The following is a 12404-nucleotide window of genomic DNA, read 5'->3' as shown; positions in this document are numbered from 1 at the left end:
AAAAACGTATGCAAATTACTCTGAAAATAGGAAGTTATTCTGGAAAGAGGTGTGGAAATGTAGAAGTGACAGCGGAAAGAAATGTGAAAGTGTGAAGGATGTAAGTGCTAGATTATTAATCCATGGGGATGAAGTAAGGACCAGGTAAAGAATAGTTTAAAATTCTGAGTGGGAATAGACAGGGCAAAGCATCTGTTAACATGACTGGTTTTGGGGGTGTACAGAAAAGGAATGCAGTGCCAGGAAACGTGACACTCGCTGAGATGAAGAACACTGTGAAGTGGCTGAAAAATGGGAAAGCAGCTAGGGTTCATGAGGTGTATGAAGAGATGATTAAGTGTAGTGGAGAGAGTGGAATGAAGTGCTTGCTGGAGATATGGGTGCACTGTCTAACAAGCTAGTTAGTTTTTCTACTTTTGTTCTTTGTTTTTGTTATTTCTGGATCCAACCTCACCTCCTCATCTACCTAAGAATTAGAGTTGCCCCGGCCATCATTCTCACCTTCTGTAAATACTGTATACTAAAACTGAAAGTTATACTATTTCAACATGCTGTTCATACTCGTCCCGCTTTTGCACTTCCTCTTTCTTTGTTTTCTGAAATCTACATCCCCCTCCCCCCCCCCAGAAAAAAAAAGGGGGGGCAACGATGATCTAAATGCAAGAGGACATGCATGAAATTATCAGTATTAAGTGAAAAGAATGATGGAATGACTAACTCTGAGGACTTAGGCTGGCAGTTGCAGTGGTGATGATGGCATGCTGATCACAACTGGTTGTGGACAATTTCAGCACTAGTGGGGAATTGCCAAGCTGCAACTGCAACTCCTCCTTTCCCGCCTTCATCACACTCCACCATCCACCACTGTCCATCAACAAATGGAAGGTCATTATCAAATGCACGTAATTTATGCACTAAACCATTATACAGTAAGACCTCACTATAACGGACTAAATGGGGCCCAAACCATTCCGAAAAATGCGAAATTCCAATAAAAGCGACATCCGGACTTCCTCCTGCTAATCCGGACTTCTTCTGATATATCAGACATTAGTCCGGATTGCACGAACAGTTTTTAAACTGTTTTGACTACCACTGCGGTACTGTACTGTGTTATAACTTCACAACATTAATCAAATGGTATAATATATGTAATAATACTGTACTGTACACTGATAAATATTCACCTTATTGTGGTGAACATAGCTGAAGTGGTCAGGCAGTCTGGAATGTCTCTGGCTTTATCGGACTTTTTCTGATATATATATGAATTTAGTCCAGTAGCTCCTCGAATTCCAGTCTACTGAAGTCCGTTATATCGAGGTTTTACTGTAGCTGGTAATTACATGTATCATCAGCCAGACAGAATGGGGTTAATTAACAACAACATGTATACAAGAAAGCTGCATGTAGCACTTCTGTAATGCATCCTCAACTGAAAATATTAATACAAAATGTGAAATGTGAAAATTAAATCTTACCCACTGACGGTGAAAGTGTCGCCTGAGGAAAGTGAACAATACCCCTCACACTGTTGCTCAACTACTGTTGGTTGGTTGTCTGTTGCACTTTTTGAGCACAGTGTTGTTCCATCATCCCCTTCATCTTTTGACTTGTTGTTGGATGATGGCTTGCCTTCAAATAAACTTGGTACTTCTGATTCCTCTTCCATATCATTATGTTGTGGGAGCTCTTCATTAGCATTCTCTTCCACTGAACACTTGCTCATGCTTAAGACAGTTACTGTAGACTGCTTCTGTAGTGTGGCAATGAGACCATGTTGCAATACTCCAACAGGTGTGTGTGTGTTGGTCTCCTCTGTTAATGTGAGATTAACAGAGCTGATGTCTGGCACAGTTGGGATCTCTACATTAGTGTCTGGTACAGGAAGAGCTGCATCACTGGTGTCTGATACAGTAATAACTGCGGAACTCGTGCATGGTGCAGCGAGAACTGCACAGCTGGTGTCTGCTTGAGTGTGTGCCACATGACTGGTATCTGAGAGACAGAGAGAAACCTTACTGGAACTGAGGTTGGAGTTCAAGTGACTTTGGCTTATCTGGTGATCATCCTCAAGGATATGAGCGGTAGAATGGGAGCTATTTGCAAAACTCACTCGCTCCATGAAGGAAGAAATTAAGGGCATTACCTCGCTTATGCCCTCAGCCACCAGTGATTTACGACGTTTCACTTCAAAGTTGCTTGGGGTATGTGGAAGAGGAACTGGAGACTCCAGTACACATGCTTCACCTGCTGAATCATTCATGCTCTCTACTAAAGACAGATTTATTTCATCTAGTAGTTCCTCACCAGCAATGCTCTTTGAATGACTGTTGCTGTACTCTGCATGAAGATCCTCCTGAGGTGAGGAGTGCTCTTGGTTGTTCTGTGGCAAACTGTGTACAGAATTCACATGGTTCCCATCTTGAACAAACCGCTTAGGTGAGGGCTGATCATCCGCAGCTGGTGATGGGGACCTCTTCCTGCAGTTACTTGCTTGAGGTGAACCAGCATCCTGAGAGGAGCCAAGGGCAGACATCAGCTCATTTACCTTCCTGGGTGATGACTGATAAGAGTCTGTAGACTGGGACCTCTCCTTGATGCACAGGGACTCATCTCCATACTCTTTTGGTTCATTCAACTCATTTGCATTTTTAGTAACTTTCTGTTGGTGATGGTGTTTTTCATTGCAGTCTACTTCTTTAAATGTATCACACTTTTGAGAATCAAGGAAAGATTGAAATAATGGAAGGGTTACAGGCAGACTTCTCCTTTGGGCCGCATGCATTACTACTGGAGAGACTGCCTCATCTGAGGCATGTGATCCCAAGGTCATGCGACAGGTCACATTCTGAATCATCTTACCCACCCGGCTTTCTGCAGCGTTAAGATCCACATTCTTACAAAGGTCACCACTTGTTGGCCTTGACATCTGACTTGCTGCAGCAGTCAGCTCCAAGTTGTCAGGTACCTTCTCAACCAGGTAACCTTGAGGCAGCCGTGACATGTGACATCCTGCAGTGGTCAGCTCCTTATTATCAACAATTCTTTGAGTCTGCTCTCCTTGTGTCAGCCTTGCCACCTGACTTGCTGCAGTGGTCAGCTCCATATTATCATTTATTCTTTGAGTCAGTTCTCCTTGTGTCAGCCTTGCCACCTGACTTGCTGCAGTGGTCAGCTCCATATTATCATTTATTCTTTGAGTCAGTTCTCCTTGTGTCAGCCTTGCCACCTGACCTCCTGCAGTGGTCAGCTCCATTTTATCATTTATTCTTTGAGTCAGTTCTCCTTGTGTCAGCCTTGCCACCTGACCTGCTGCAGTGGTCAGCTCCATATTATCACCAACTCTCTGAGTCACATCACTCTGGGTAAATCTTGGCACCTGACTTCCAGTATTGGTCAGCTCCATTTTTGTCAGGTTATCTTGAGTTAGATTTACCACCTGACTTGCTGCTGTGGTCAGTTCCATATTATCAATACCAGTTTCCTTCAGTGTCAAGCTATCTTGTTGCATCCTTGGCATTTGACTTCCTACAGTGGTCAGACCCATATCATGAGCAACCATCTGAGTCAGGTCTCCTTGTGTCAACCTGGTCACCAGATTTGCTCCAGTGGTCAGCTCCACATTGTCAGCAAACTTCTGAGTCAGTTCTCTTTGTGACAGCCTGGCTACCTGGCCTCCTGCAGTGGTCAGCTCCATATTATCAACAATTCTCTGAGTCTGGTCTTCCTGTGTCAGCCTCGCCACCTGACTTGCTGCACAGGTAAACTCCATATTACCACCAGGTATTTGAGTTGTGTCTGTTTGGGCCAGTCTTGCCACCTGACCAGCTGCATTGGTCAGCTCCATGTTATCACCAAGTCTTTGAGTCAATTCTCCTTGTCTCAGTCTTGCCACTTGAGTCACTGCAGTGGTCAGTTCCATGTTATCACCAAGTCTTTGAGTCAGTTCTCCTTGTGTTGTCAGCCTCTCCACCTGACTTGTTGCACTGGTCAGCTCCTTATCATCATTAATTCTTTGAGTCAGCTCACCTTGTGTCAGCCTGGCCATCTGACTTGCTGAAGTTGTCAGATCTATATTATCAACAACTCTCTGATTCAGCTCTTCTTGTGTCAGTCTGGCCACCTGACTTGCTGGAGTTGTCAGATCCATATTATCATTAATTCTTTGAGTCAGCTCACCTTGTGTCAGTCTGGCCACCTGACTTGCTGGAGTTGTCAGATCCATATTATCATTAATTCTTTGAGTCAGCTCACCTTGTGTCAGCCCGGCCACCTGACTTGCTGGAGTTGTCAGATCCATATTATCATTAATTCTTTGAGTCAGCTCGCCTTGTGTCAGCCTGGCCACCTGACTTGCTGGAGTTGTCAGATCCATATTATCATTAATTCTTTGAGTCAGCTCACCTTGTGTCAACCTGGCCACCTGACTTGCTGCAGTTGTCAGTTCCATATTATCAACAATTCTCTGAGTCAGCTCGCCTTGTGTCAGCCTGGCCACCTGACTTGCTGCAGCTGTCAGCTCCATATTATCAACAATTCTCTGAGTCAGCTCGCCTTGTGTCAGCCTGGCCACCTGACTTGCTGGAGTTGTCAGATCCATATTATCATTAATTCTTTGAGTCAGCTCACCTTGTGTCAGCCTGGCCACCTGACTTGCTGCAGTTGTCAGTTCCATATTATCAACAATTCTCTGAGTCAGCTCGCCTTGTGTCAGCCTGGCCACCTGACTTGCTGCAGCTGTCAGCTCCATATTATCAACAATTCTCTGAGTCAGCTCGCCTTGTGTCTGCCTGGCCATCTCATTTCCTGAAGTGGTTAGCTCCATATTCTGAGTCCGGTCACCTTGGGTCTCATCTGAGGATACAACAAAGCAACTGTTATGATGAGTATTATGGCTAAGTGAATAGTTTGCTTAATAATACAGTAATATATTGATACAGTCATCGAAGGTGCAGTTATTACCACCACTACCCAAAAACTAAATGTGAAGGGTAGTGTGGTTCAGGGAAAAAGATGACTGATCCTATAAAGGCTTGATACTAAACAAAAATTTAAGTGTGGAGAAAGCAAAAGAAGTGCACATGGGTATTTGGCCTACATTAACATATGAATATGAAACACTGATATGGCATGAGTGCGAAAAATTAACAGTTAAGGTAATGGCACTGGGACTAAAGCAGAACGTATGTGGAGTGAACTGAGCAGTTGTTGTTGTGCTACTCCAGTCAGTCTGATCAAACACACCTATTAACCGCAGGCAAGCAACAGCCCTATAGGGGTGTCCTGTGCGGTGAAGTGTGCAAGGCTGTCCTGTGCAGTGAACCAATGTTCCCATGTGGTTGATAGTGCCTTCCCATAGCAACACGCGCAAAGTAATGTGGAGGTTTGGTTCCTGGGAGGATGCCACATTTGGATCTCTCCACCCAGTTAACAGGGGCACCATAGTAAGCTCCATTTCACTCCATTACCTGACTATATGGTTACTGCCAGGAACTGCAAATGGTCTACTGGGTAACAGGAAACCATTTCGCTTATCACTCAGTGTAGAGCCATCTGAAGTGGAAAGAACGATAATAAAAAGTAACAGGAAGGGTAGGAGAAACAGCAAGAGAAGAGGACAGAAATAGGAAAATAATAATAGGCATGAAGGAAGTAGTCATCACTAAATCAGGTGAGTGGATGATGGGTGTCCCCACCAACCACCAAGTGTACTGTGTCCAGGATAAAAAACCTAATGATTTACAAAAGAAGAGATGTAAGCAACTCTGATGACATTAGAGTGAGAGAGAGAGAACATGAGATGGTCACATGGAGAGAATGGATGGCATTACAGCATTCTGATCAAGGTGTGCTGACATACACCTTGATCAGAACACTACATTACAAGCCCCCTCCTAACTTCCACCTACCAGAGATGTCCTTAATCAGGCATGATCGATTTCATCTAGCTATGCTTACATCAGGATATCACTCAGCCATCCTCAGCTACCTGCTTAAACCTGGGTTGGGTGAAACCTGAGATGACCCATGCCCTGCTTGTACAACAGGCCCACATATCATAAAACACACACGAGTCATGGTGCACTGCACACCATATGCAACACTGACAAAAAGATGCAGATACAACATCAATGGTGTATGGGCAACCCCATACAGACATATGCTTACCTCTGGTTGACATGTCTGCTTGATCATGCAGACAGGGGTTGAGCAACAACAGGAACAAAAGTGTGCATCAGCCAACTGATAACTAGAGAATTCACCTATCCATCAACCAAGTCTTTATTACCCCACCAGGAGTGCAGGGGTCCAGGGCTAAGTTACTCAGTCCAGACATTTACAGCAAATCAATCAGCCACTTGCACCTGAGCAGCATTTTGAAAGCAACAAACCTTAATCACCAACTGGACATAAACAATAATGGGTCACATCTCATTGATGTGCTTAACTCACAGGACCACCAGGTGTCTTTTTTTTCGTTATATGGTTACCACCCAAAACATTAAATGGCTTCCTTGATAACAGGAAACCATATGGCTTAATACTCAAAGCAAATCCACTTGAAAGCATCAATACATTGTGTAAGTGAATGGTGGGCTAGTCCACTTACCACTAAATAATTCATCACCATCATCATTATGATAGTAGCTAACTAAATTTGCTCACGCAGTCAACAGCTGGAAAAAATATATATCATCACATCATCATCCAGACCTCCTTTCCCACCCTAGGGCAGGGTGAGGGGTAGCAATGTCCAGGCTGTCTGGAAAAAAAAATAAAAATAAAAAAATAAAATAAAATAAAGAATTCACTCATAGTGAATAATAATAATAATAATAATAATAATAATATTATTATTATTATTATTATTAATTACATTACTACCTAGGTGTGGAGTTACTGCAGATGTTAGGTTCAAAAACTGATTGAGGAAGCTGGAGGGGCCATTTCCATTATCATATGAGGAATTTGGAGAATCCTGCTCTTCAACAGGTGCAGGATTAGACTGAGGCAGTGTCTGGGAGGAGCTGCCTGAAGTACTGTTCATGAAGTTCTGAAGGAATTTAGAGCTATTCTTGTCACTCACTTCCTTACTCTTTTCACCTCCAGCTGCCTGAAAGAGTAAATACAGACAGACAGTATAACATTAGTTAAATAACATGATGTCTGAAAACAGTTATCCTGACACAATAAGAAAAAGGACTCAACTGTAGTTACATATAAGCAACAGAGGTACTTTTACTCTTGGAGGTGATTACACAGGATTCACACTTGGCGATAAGCCAATATTATTTTCCAAGGGCAGAACGAATATGGAGAAGCAATCCCAATTATTTATATAATGAGGGAAAAAGGTACTCTCTCTCTCCCCTACACTCACATCATCACCTCACTATCCCAGCTTCCCATATCGGGTGGACAGAATTCAGATACAAGAAGAGCGAAATGCTGAAGTATAAGAAGCTAGTGACCAGATTCTCCAATAAAATATGCAACACATTCCTTTACTCCCTATCCACAACTTCAAAGTTATTAAATCTACCACACAGTAAAACATACAGCTGCTTCATAAATACCAATTGCAGTAGAAAGTCATCCATAAAAAAAAAAAAAAAAAAAAAAAAAAAAAAGCAAGACATTTTACCTTTCTATTTCACTAACGCTTTGCCCCCTCCTAAAAATTCTGGCACATGAGATGACAAAGACAAAAGAGTCTCTATGTTGCTGTTCTCAAACATCTCATTTGCTTTCTCAACCATCCTCTTCCGCTAAGTCAAATCTATACATTGTTTAACTTTTTTGTCCTACAGTATGTTACTGGGAGATTTTCCTCTTACAACATATATTACCACACTTTCCAGCACTCTCCTTATCACACAGTTTTGTAGCATTCTGTTTACATGGTAATACCATACGACCTCGGTGTGTCTCATCATTCAGTGAACTGGATGAAGCTTGTGACTGTACCTTTGTACAAAAGTAAAGTTGATTGCAGTTGGTACAAAAATATCATCATAAGTCTGCTGAGTGTTAAAATCCAGTATAACAATTACAGAGTCTGCAAACAAGAGAACAGAATGTCTGGGGAGTGATAGAGTAGTTTTAGGAGTGGTAAGGGATGTGTAGGATCAAACATTTACAGTAAAACAAACTAATCACAACACATAAGAATGTTAAATATCTGTGACATTTATGGATATGGGAAAAAAGAAAATGATAAGGTAAGTAATGAAGGAATGTGATAAGTGCTATGTGTGCATGATGTGGACAGAAAAAGAAAAAATGGTGAATGCTATGAATAGGTTTTACAATGGTTGTACTTTAACCTACCAGACATCTTATTTGGTTATATGGTTACTACCCAACTGAGTACAGTATATGATTTTTTGGGTAAAAAACAAAACAAAAAAATCTGCAGTCACCTGAAGGTAGCTCTACTGTACATCAAGTGAGTGGATGATGGGCACCACACTTATCTATCTACAACCAGATACCTTCATACCAGAGGAAGTGGTCAAAACTGAAACACCTCCATACCACTGTCCTTTGCCATCAGGCTGTCCTCTCTCTCCAACTCACACCACCTTCATTTATATAACTTTCCACTTCATCCCTCCATCTCATCCTTAATCTACTCCTCCCCCTCACCCCTTCCATCTCACTCACATGCACTCTCATTAACCTGCCCCATCCCGACCACTTTTCCACCACTGACTTCCCCCAATCCCGACCATTTTTGGAATAATTTTTTTTTGGCTCAAACCTCCGCTTTTGGTGGGAAACATCGAAAATTCATTGAGAAATCACTCACCTGAGGTTTAAAATACTCGATCCAGGTAGCAGTACCTCCTTACCTGAATGGGTTTTCTAACAGGCTGGCACCAAAGAAAACAAGTTCTACTGTATGGGAGGGTAACTATTTCACACCACTCATAAACGGTATTTATTTATTTACTTGGTATGAATTTATATGTAGTACGAGAGTATATTGGTTTTCAAACAGTAATATAGGCATTATAAGCATTGTTTCACTCAGTAACTCATCATCATACCTGACCTTTTTTTGCCACATTACCTGATCATCATTTCTGACAATTTCTTCCTCTAATGCTATGTAAAGTTTGTCCTCCACATTGTCATTGATTGGGGAATCACTCTGGCCCTGAATTTCGTACCGTGGCATGACATGGCTTTACTGGCCAGGTCACTGAAAACAGGTGAATTGCTAAGACAATGGCTTGCAGGTGGGGGGGGGGAGGAGGTCATGCTGGGTAAGGCATTGTCCCTGCCTGGCATCTTGTAGAGGAAGGTGTCACGTGTATACGTACCAAAAATCACTCGCGAAAATTGAAAATTATGCTAATTAGGGACCTTGCAATTGATTCACGTTTATGTATGTCGACGGGATTGGCAGTGACAAAACATGTGGACGTTAATTCACGTCAACGGGACGCCGCGGGTTAAGAAACTCTCATTCTCCTCTCTTTCCACATGGCCAAACCATCCCATGGTGCTTCTAATGCTTTTCAGTACATCTCTGTCAACACCACAATGGTCCTTCACTTCCTTAATGGTCTGTCTCGCTCTCTCACCACATTATTCCACATGCTCCTTTCACATAAAACCACATTCCTCTCACCTGTGATGTGTCTTTTCAGTGGACCTTATAGGTTGCATGCTTATACCTGAAACTGCAAAGTGGAGTGCAAACCCTGAATTTTTTAAGTCATTTACTGAGCACCTGTGGTTCTTGTGCATTGTCATCCTGCATCCCATAATACAGAATGAAGTCAGCAACCAAATAGGAAAACCAACCATATTCCATCCTTGTGATGTACTATAGAAATTATCACAAAAAAGTGATAATGTGCATTACACTTGGAGATGTAAGGTCTAAGCATACAGCCAGTTTCACTTCCACCTGCCACACAGAAAATTCTTCATATAATTAAAATGATTCTGGTGCAAAGGAAGTGGAAAGTACAGTACAGTGCAGGAAACTGGCTAGTGCTCTGACAGTCTTCATACAAAACAAAGGTCCGAGTGTGTTGCTTGTAAGAGAGATGCATGGTGTGAGACTCTGATGTGGCATAAGAACATAAAGTCAAGAGTTACAGGCAGTGGAAATGGGGTTACCAGAACAAATGTGTGTCGGGTGGAGAGAGTGGACTGGATAAGGAATAATATGAATTAGGAAATACATGGGGTAAGGGAGTCTGTTGGCAATAGGGCTGAAGAGTGCTATGATGGCAGGGCCACATGGAGAGAATGGACGTAGACAGTGGTGAAAAGCGTATATGTGAGCAGGTTTGAAAGAGGGAGGAAGCACGCAGTCTAAGATGGAAAGATAAGGTAACTAAGATTGTAAACAAGTGAGGTATGGAGGCTCATGAAGCTACAGAACATAGGGAATTAGGTTGGCTGGATGAACTACGTAGGGAGAAGAACATAACAGGGGTTTGACACACTCTTTTTAACTTGATGACAGTAACTGTGATGCAAAAAAAAAAAAAAAAAAAAAGGTATGACTGTTAGGTAGCCAGGATTTCAGTGGTTGCAATGGTAAGTGAATGAGTCCCATGTCACTGGCCATGCTGTTTATAAGTGTTCCCTCTACCTTATTCTCTCCTTCCTTGCCATGAGGGCCCTTCTTCACCTCATCTGTAGGTGGGATGATGATGATGATGATGATGATGATGAAGATGCAAATCTAACTCCAAGCAGAGTAAGTGTGATTGATATCTCAGAAAGGTTACCCCGAGGTGGAAGTGATGGTGACAGAGGGACCTAGGGTATGTCTCTCCCACCAGGCAGCAACAAAATGGGATTATAATTTAAACATCTCTGATGCAGTTACCACGTGTATCGCTTTGGATGATCCTCTGGCAATCTCACTGGTATATTCTAATATCTTAACTACAGTATAGTATTATACAAAACATGCGCCAATAAATATATATCTCTCTCTCTCAATCTCTCTGTTGGCCCTCTCATACATGAAGGCTAGGTAAAAAAAAAAAATCCCCTGTCCTTATTTATAATTATATTGTTATGAAACTGCTACATGTTATAAATGAATACATGATCTTCCTAATGAATGGAAAAAAAGATAGACAGATAGATAGATACATTAATAAAGAGAGAGAGAGAGAGAGAGAAAGAGAGAGAGAGAGAGAGAGAGAGAGAGAGAGAGAATAAATTTACATATTATACTGTTCACTCATATACTCAACGCTGATTTCCCCCAGATATATTAACATTTTGTCAATGCTTGCTGAGAGAAAGTTGTAGAGCATTCGACAAGCACTGACTATATGTTTCTACTGTATATCTAAAAAATCAGCGTTTAGTAAACAAGTGAACTAAAAAATGCTTTATTTCTTCTTGCACTGGGAAGATCATTTATTCATTTATAACATGCAGCAAGTTCATAACAATACAGTAGCAAATAAGGGCAGGGGAATGAAATGTCTGGAAACATTTTACAATGTTGAGCCAGCCGCTACTAAAGCGGCTGGGTGTGGTCAAAGACCATACGATATTTCTGTTCTGTAAGCCTTAAAAATCTTTCTAATAGAGCTAGAAGTGTCATTTTTTTAACAGAAATCATCGCAAATAAATTCTCTACAACTTTCAACAAACATTAACAAAATATTTATGTATGTGAGAAATCAGTGTTGAATAAATGAGTGAATGATACAATATGGTAATTTATTTTCTCTTTTCCTTTTTTCTTTTCATTCATTGGAAAGATCATTTATTCATTTATAAAAAGTAGCAATTTCATAACAATATAGTTATAAGGGCAGGGGAGAAAGTTGAAAGGAAACATTTTCCGATGCCATACACATAGCGGAGTGAGGGGTGTGTGGCACATAAGATCTGGGCCAGCCTGTGGGGGTCGTGCAGCACTCGGAAGCGGTTCTTACGTCGAAAAAGTTTGAGAGGGTTAAGTATTCCACCCCCCCATCCGTTGTTAATACCTAATAATTCACATATACATTTATGGTAAACAATGCTCAAAGTATTTAAGAGGTCAACAGCACAGAATCTTCCAAATATACTCAATCTTCTTGAAGACTCAGACAAAAGGAACTATCCAGGTTCAGAAACTTTAATTTTTATACAACAACCCCTCTGCTTACACAGTCCCAGCTTGCAAGAATTCTGCTTACTTGGCGCCCATAAGCGGTGCTGAAATTTCGTAAGGTTCTTTAAACTACCCACAGGGTGATGTCTAGGTTGGCATCTTGACTTCTGTCAAAAAATCTGAGGGGTCTGAGGCCAGCAACAGGGACCCCTATAAAGGAGCTAGGATCACAGGATTTCTTATTCAGTAAGTTGGAGTCATTCATGACAAACACAAGCAAAGACCGATCTGTGATACCCCTAGATGCAAT

General features: G+C 41.7%; 1 protein-coding gene across 1 annotated transcript in view; it reads right to left on the bottom strand.

The window, feature by feature from the left end:
- The window catches only part of LOC145403946 (uncharacterized), a 46707-nt gene that overhangs the window by 10367 nt on the left and 23936 nt on the right, over positions 1-12404 (bottom strand). The window contains exons 7-9 of the mRNA XM_080275548.1: positions 3443-4852; positions 1482-3382; positions 719-864 (exon numbers count right to left, since the gene is read on the bottom strand). Coding sequence (XP_080131674.1) covers positions 719-864; positions 1482-3382; positions 3443-4852 — 3457 coding nt within the window. The remainder of the gene's footprint in view (positions 1-718; positions 865-1481; positions 3383-3442; positions 4853-12404) is intronic.

This window comes from Coenobita brevimanus, chromosome 62 (genome assembly GCF_032717465.1).
Source record: "Coenobita brevimanus isolate Jiangsu-jjx chromosome 62, ASM3271746v2, whole genome shotgun sequence".
Classification (NCBI taxonomy): Eukaryota; Metazoa; Arthropoda; class Malacostraca; order Decapoda; family Coenobitidae; genus Coenobita; species Coenobita brevimanus.
Note: the sequence above shows the minus strand (reverse complement) of the source record. Positions and strands in the feature narration are given on the sequence as shown.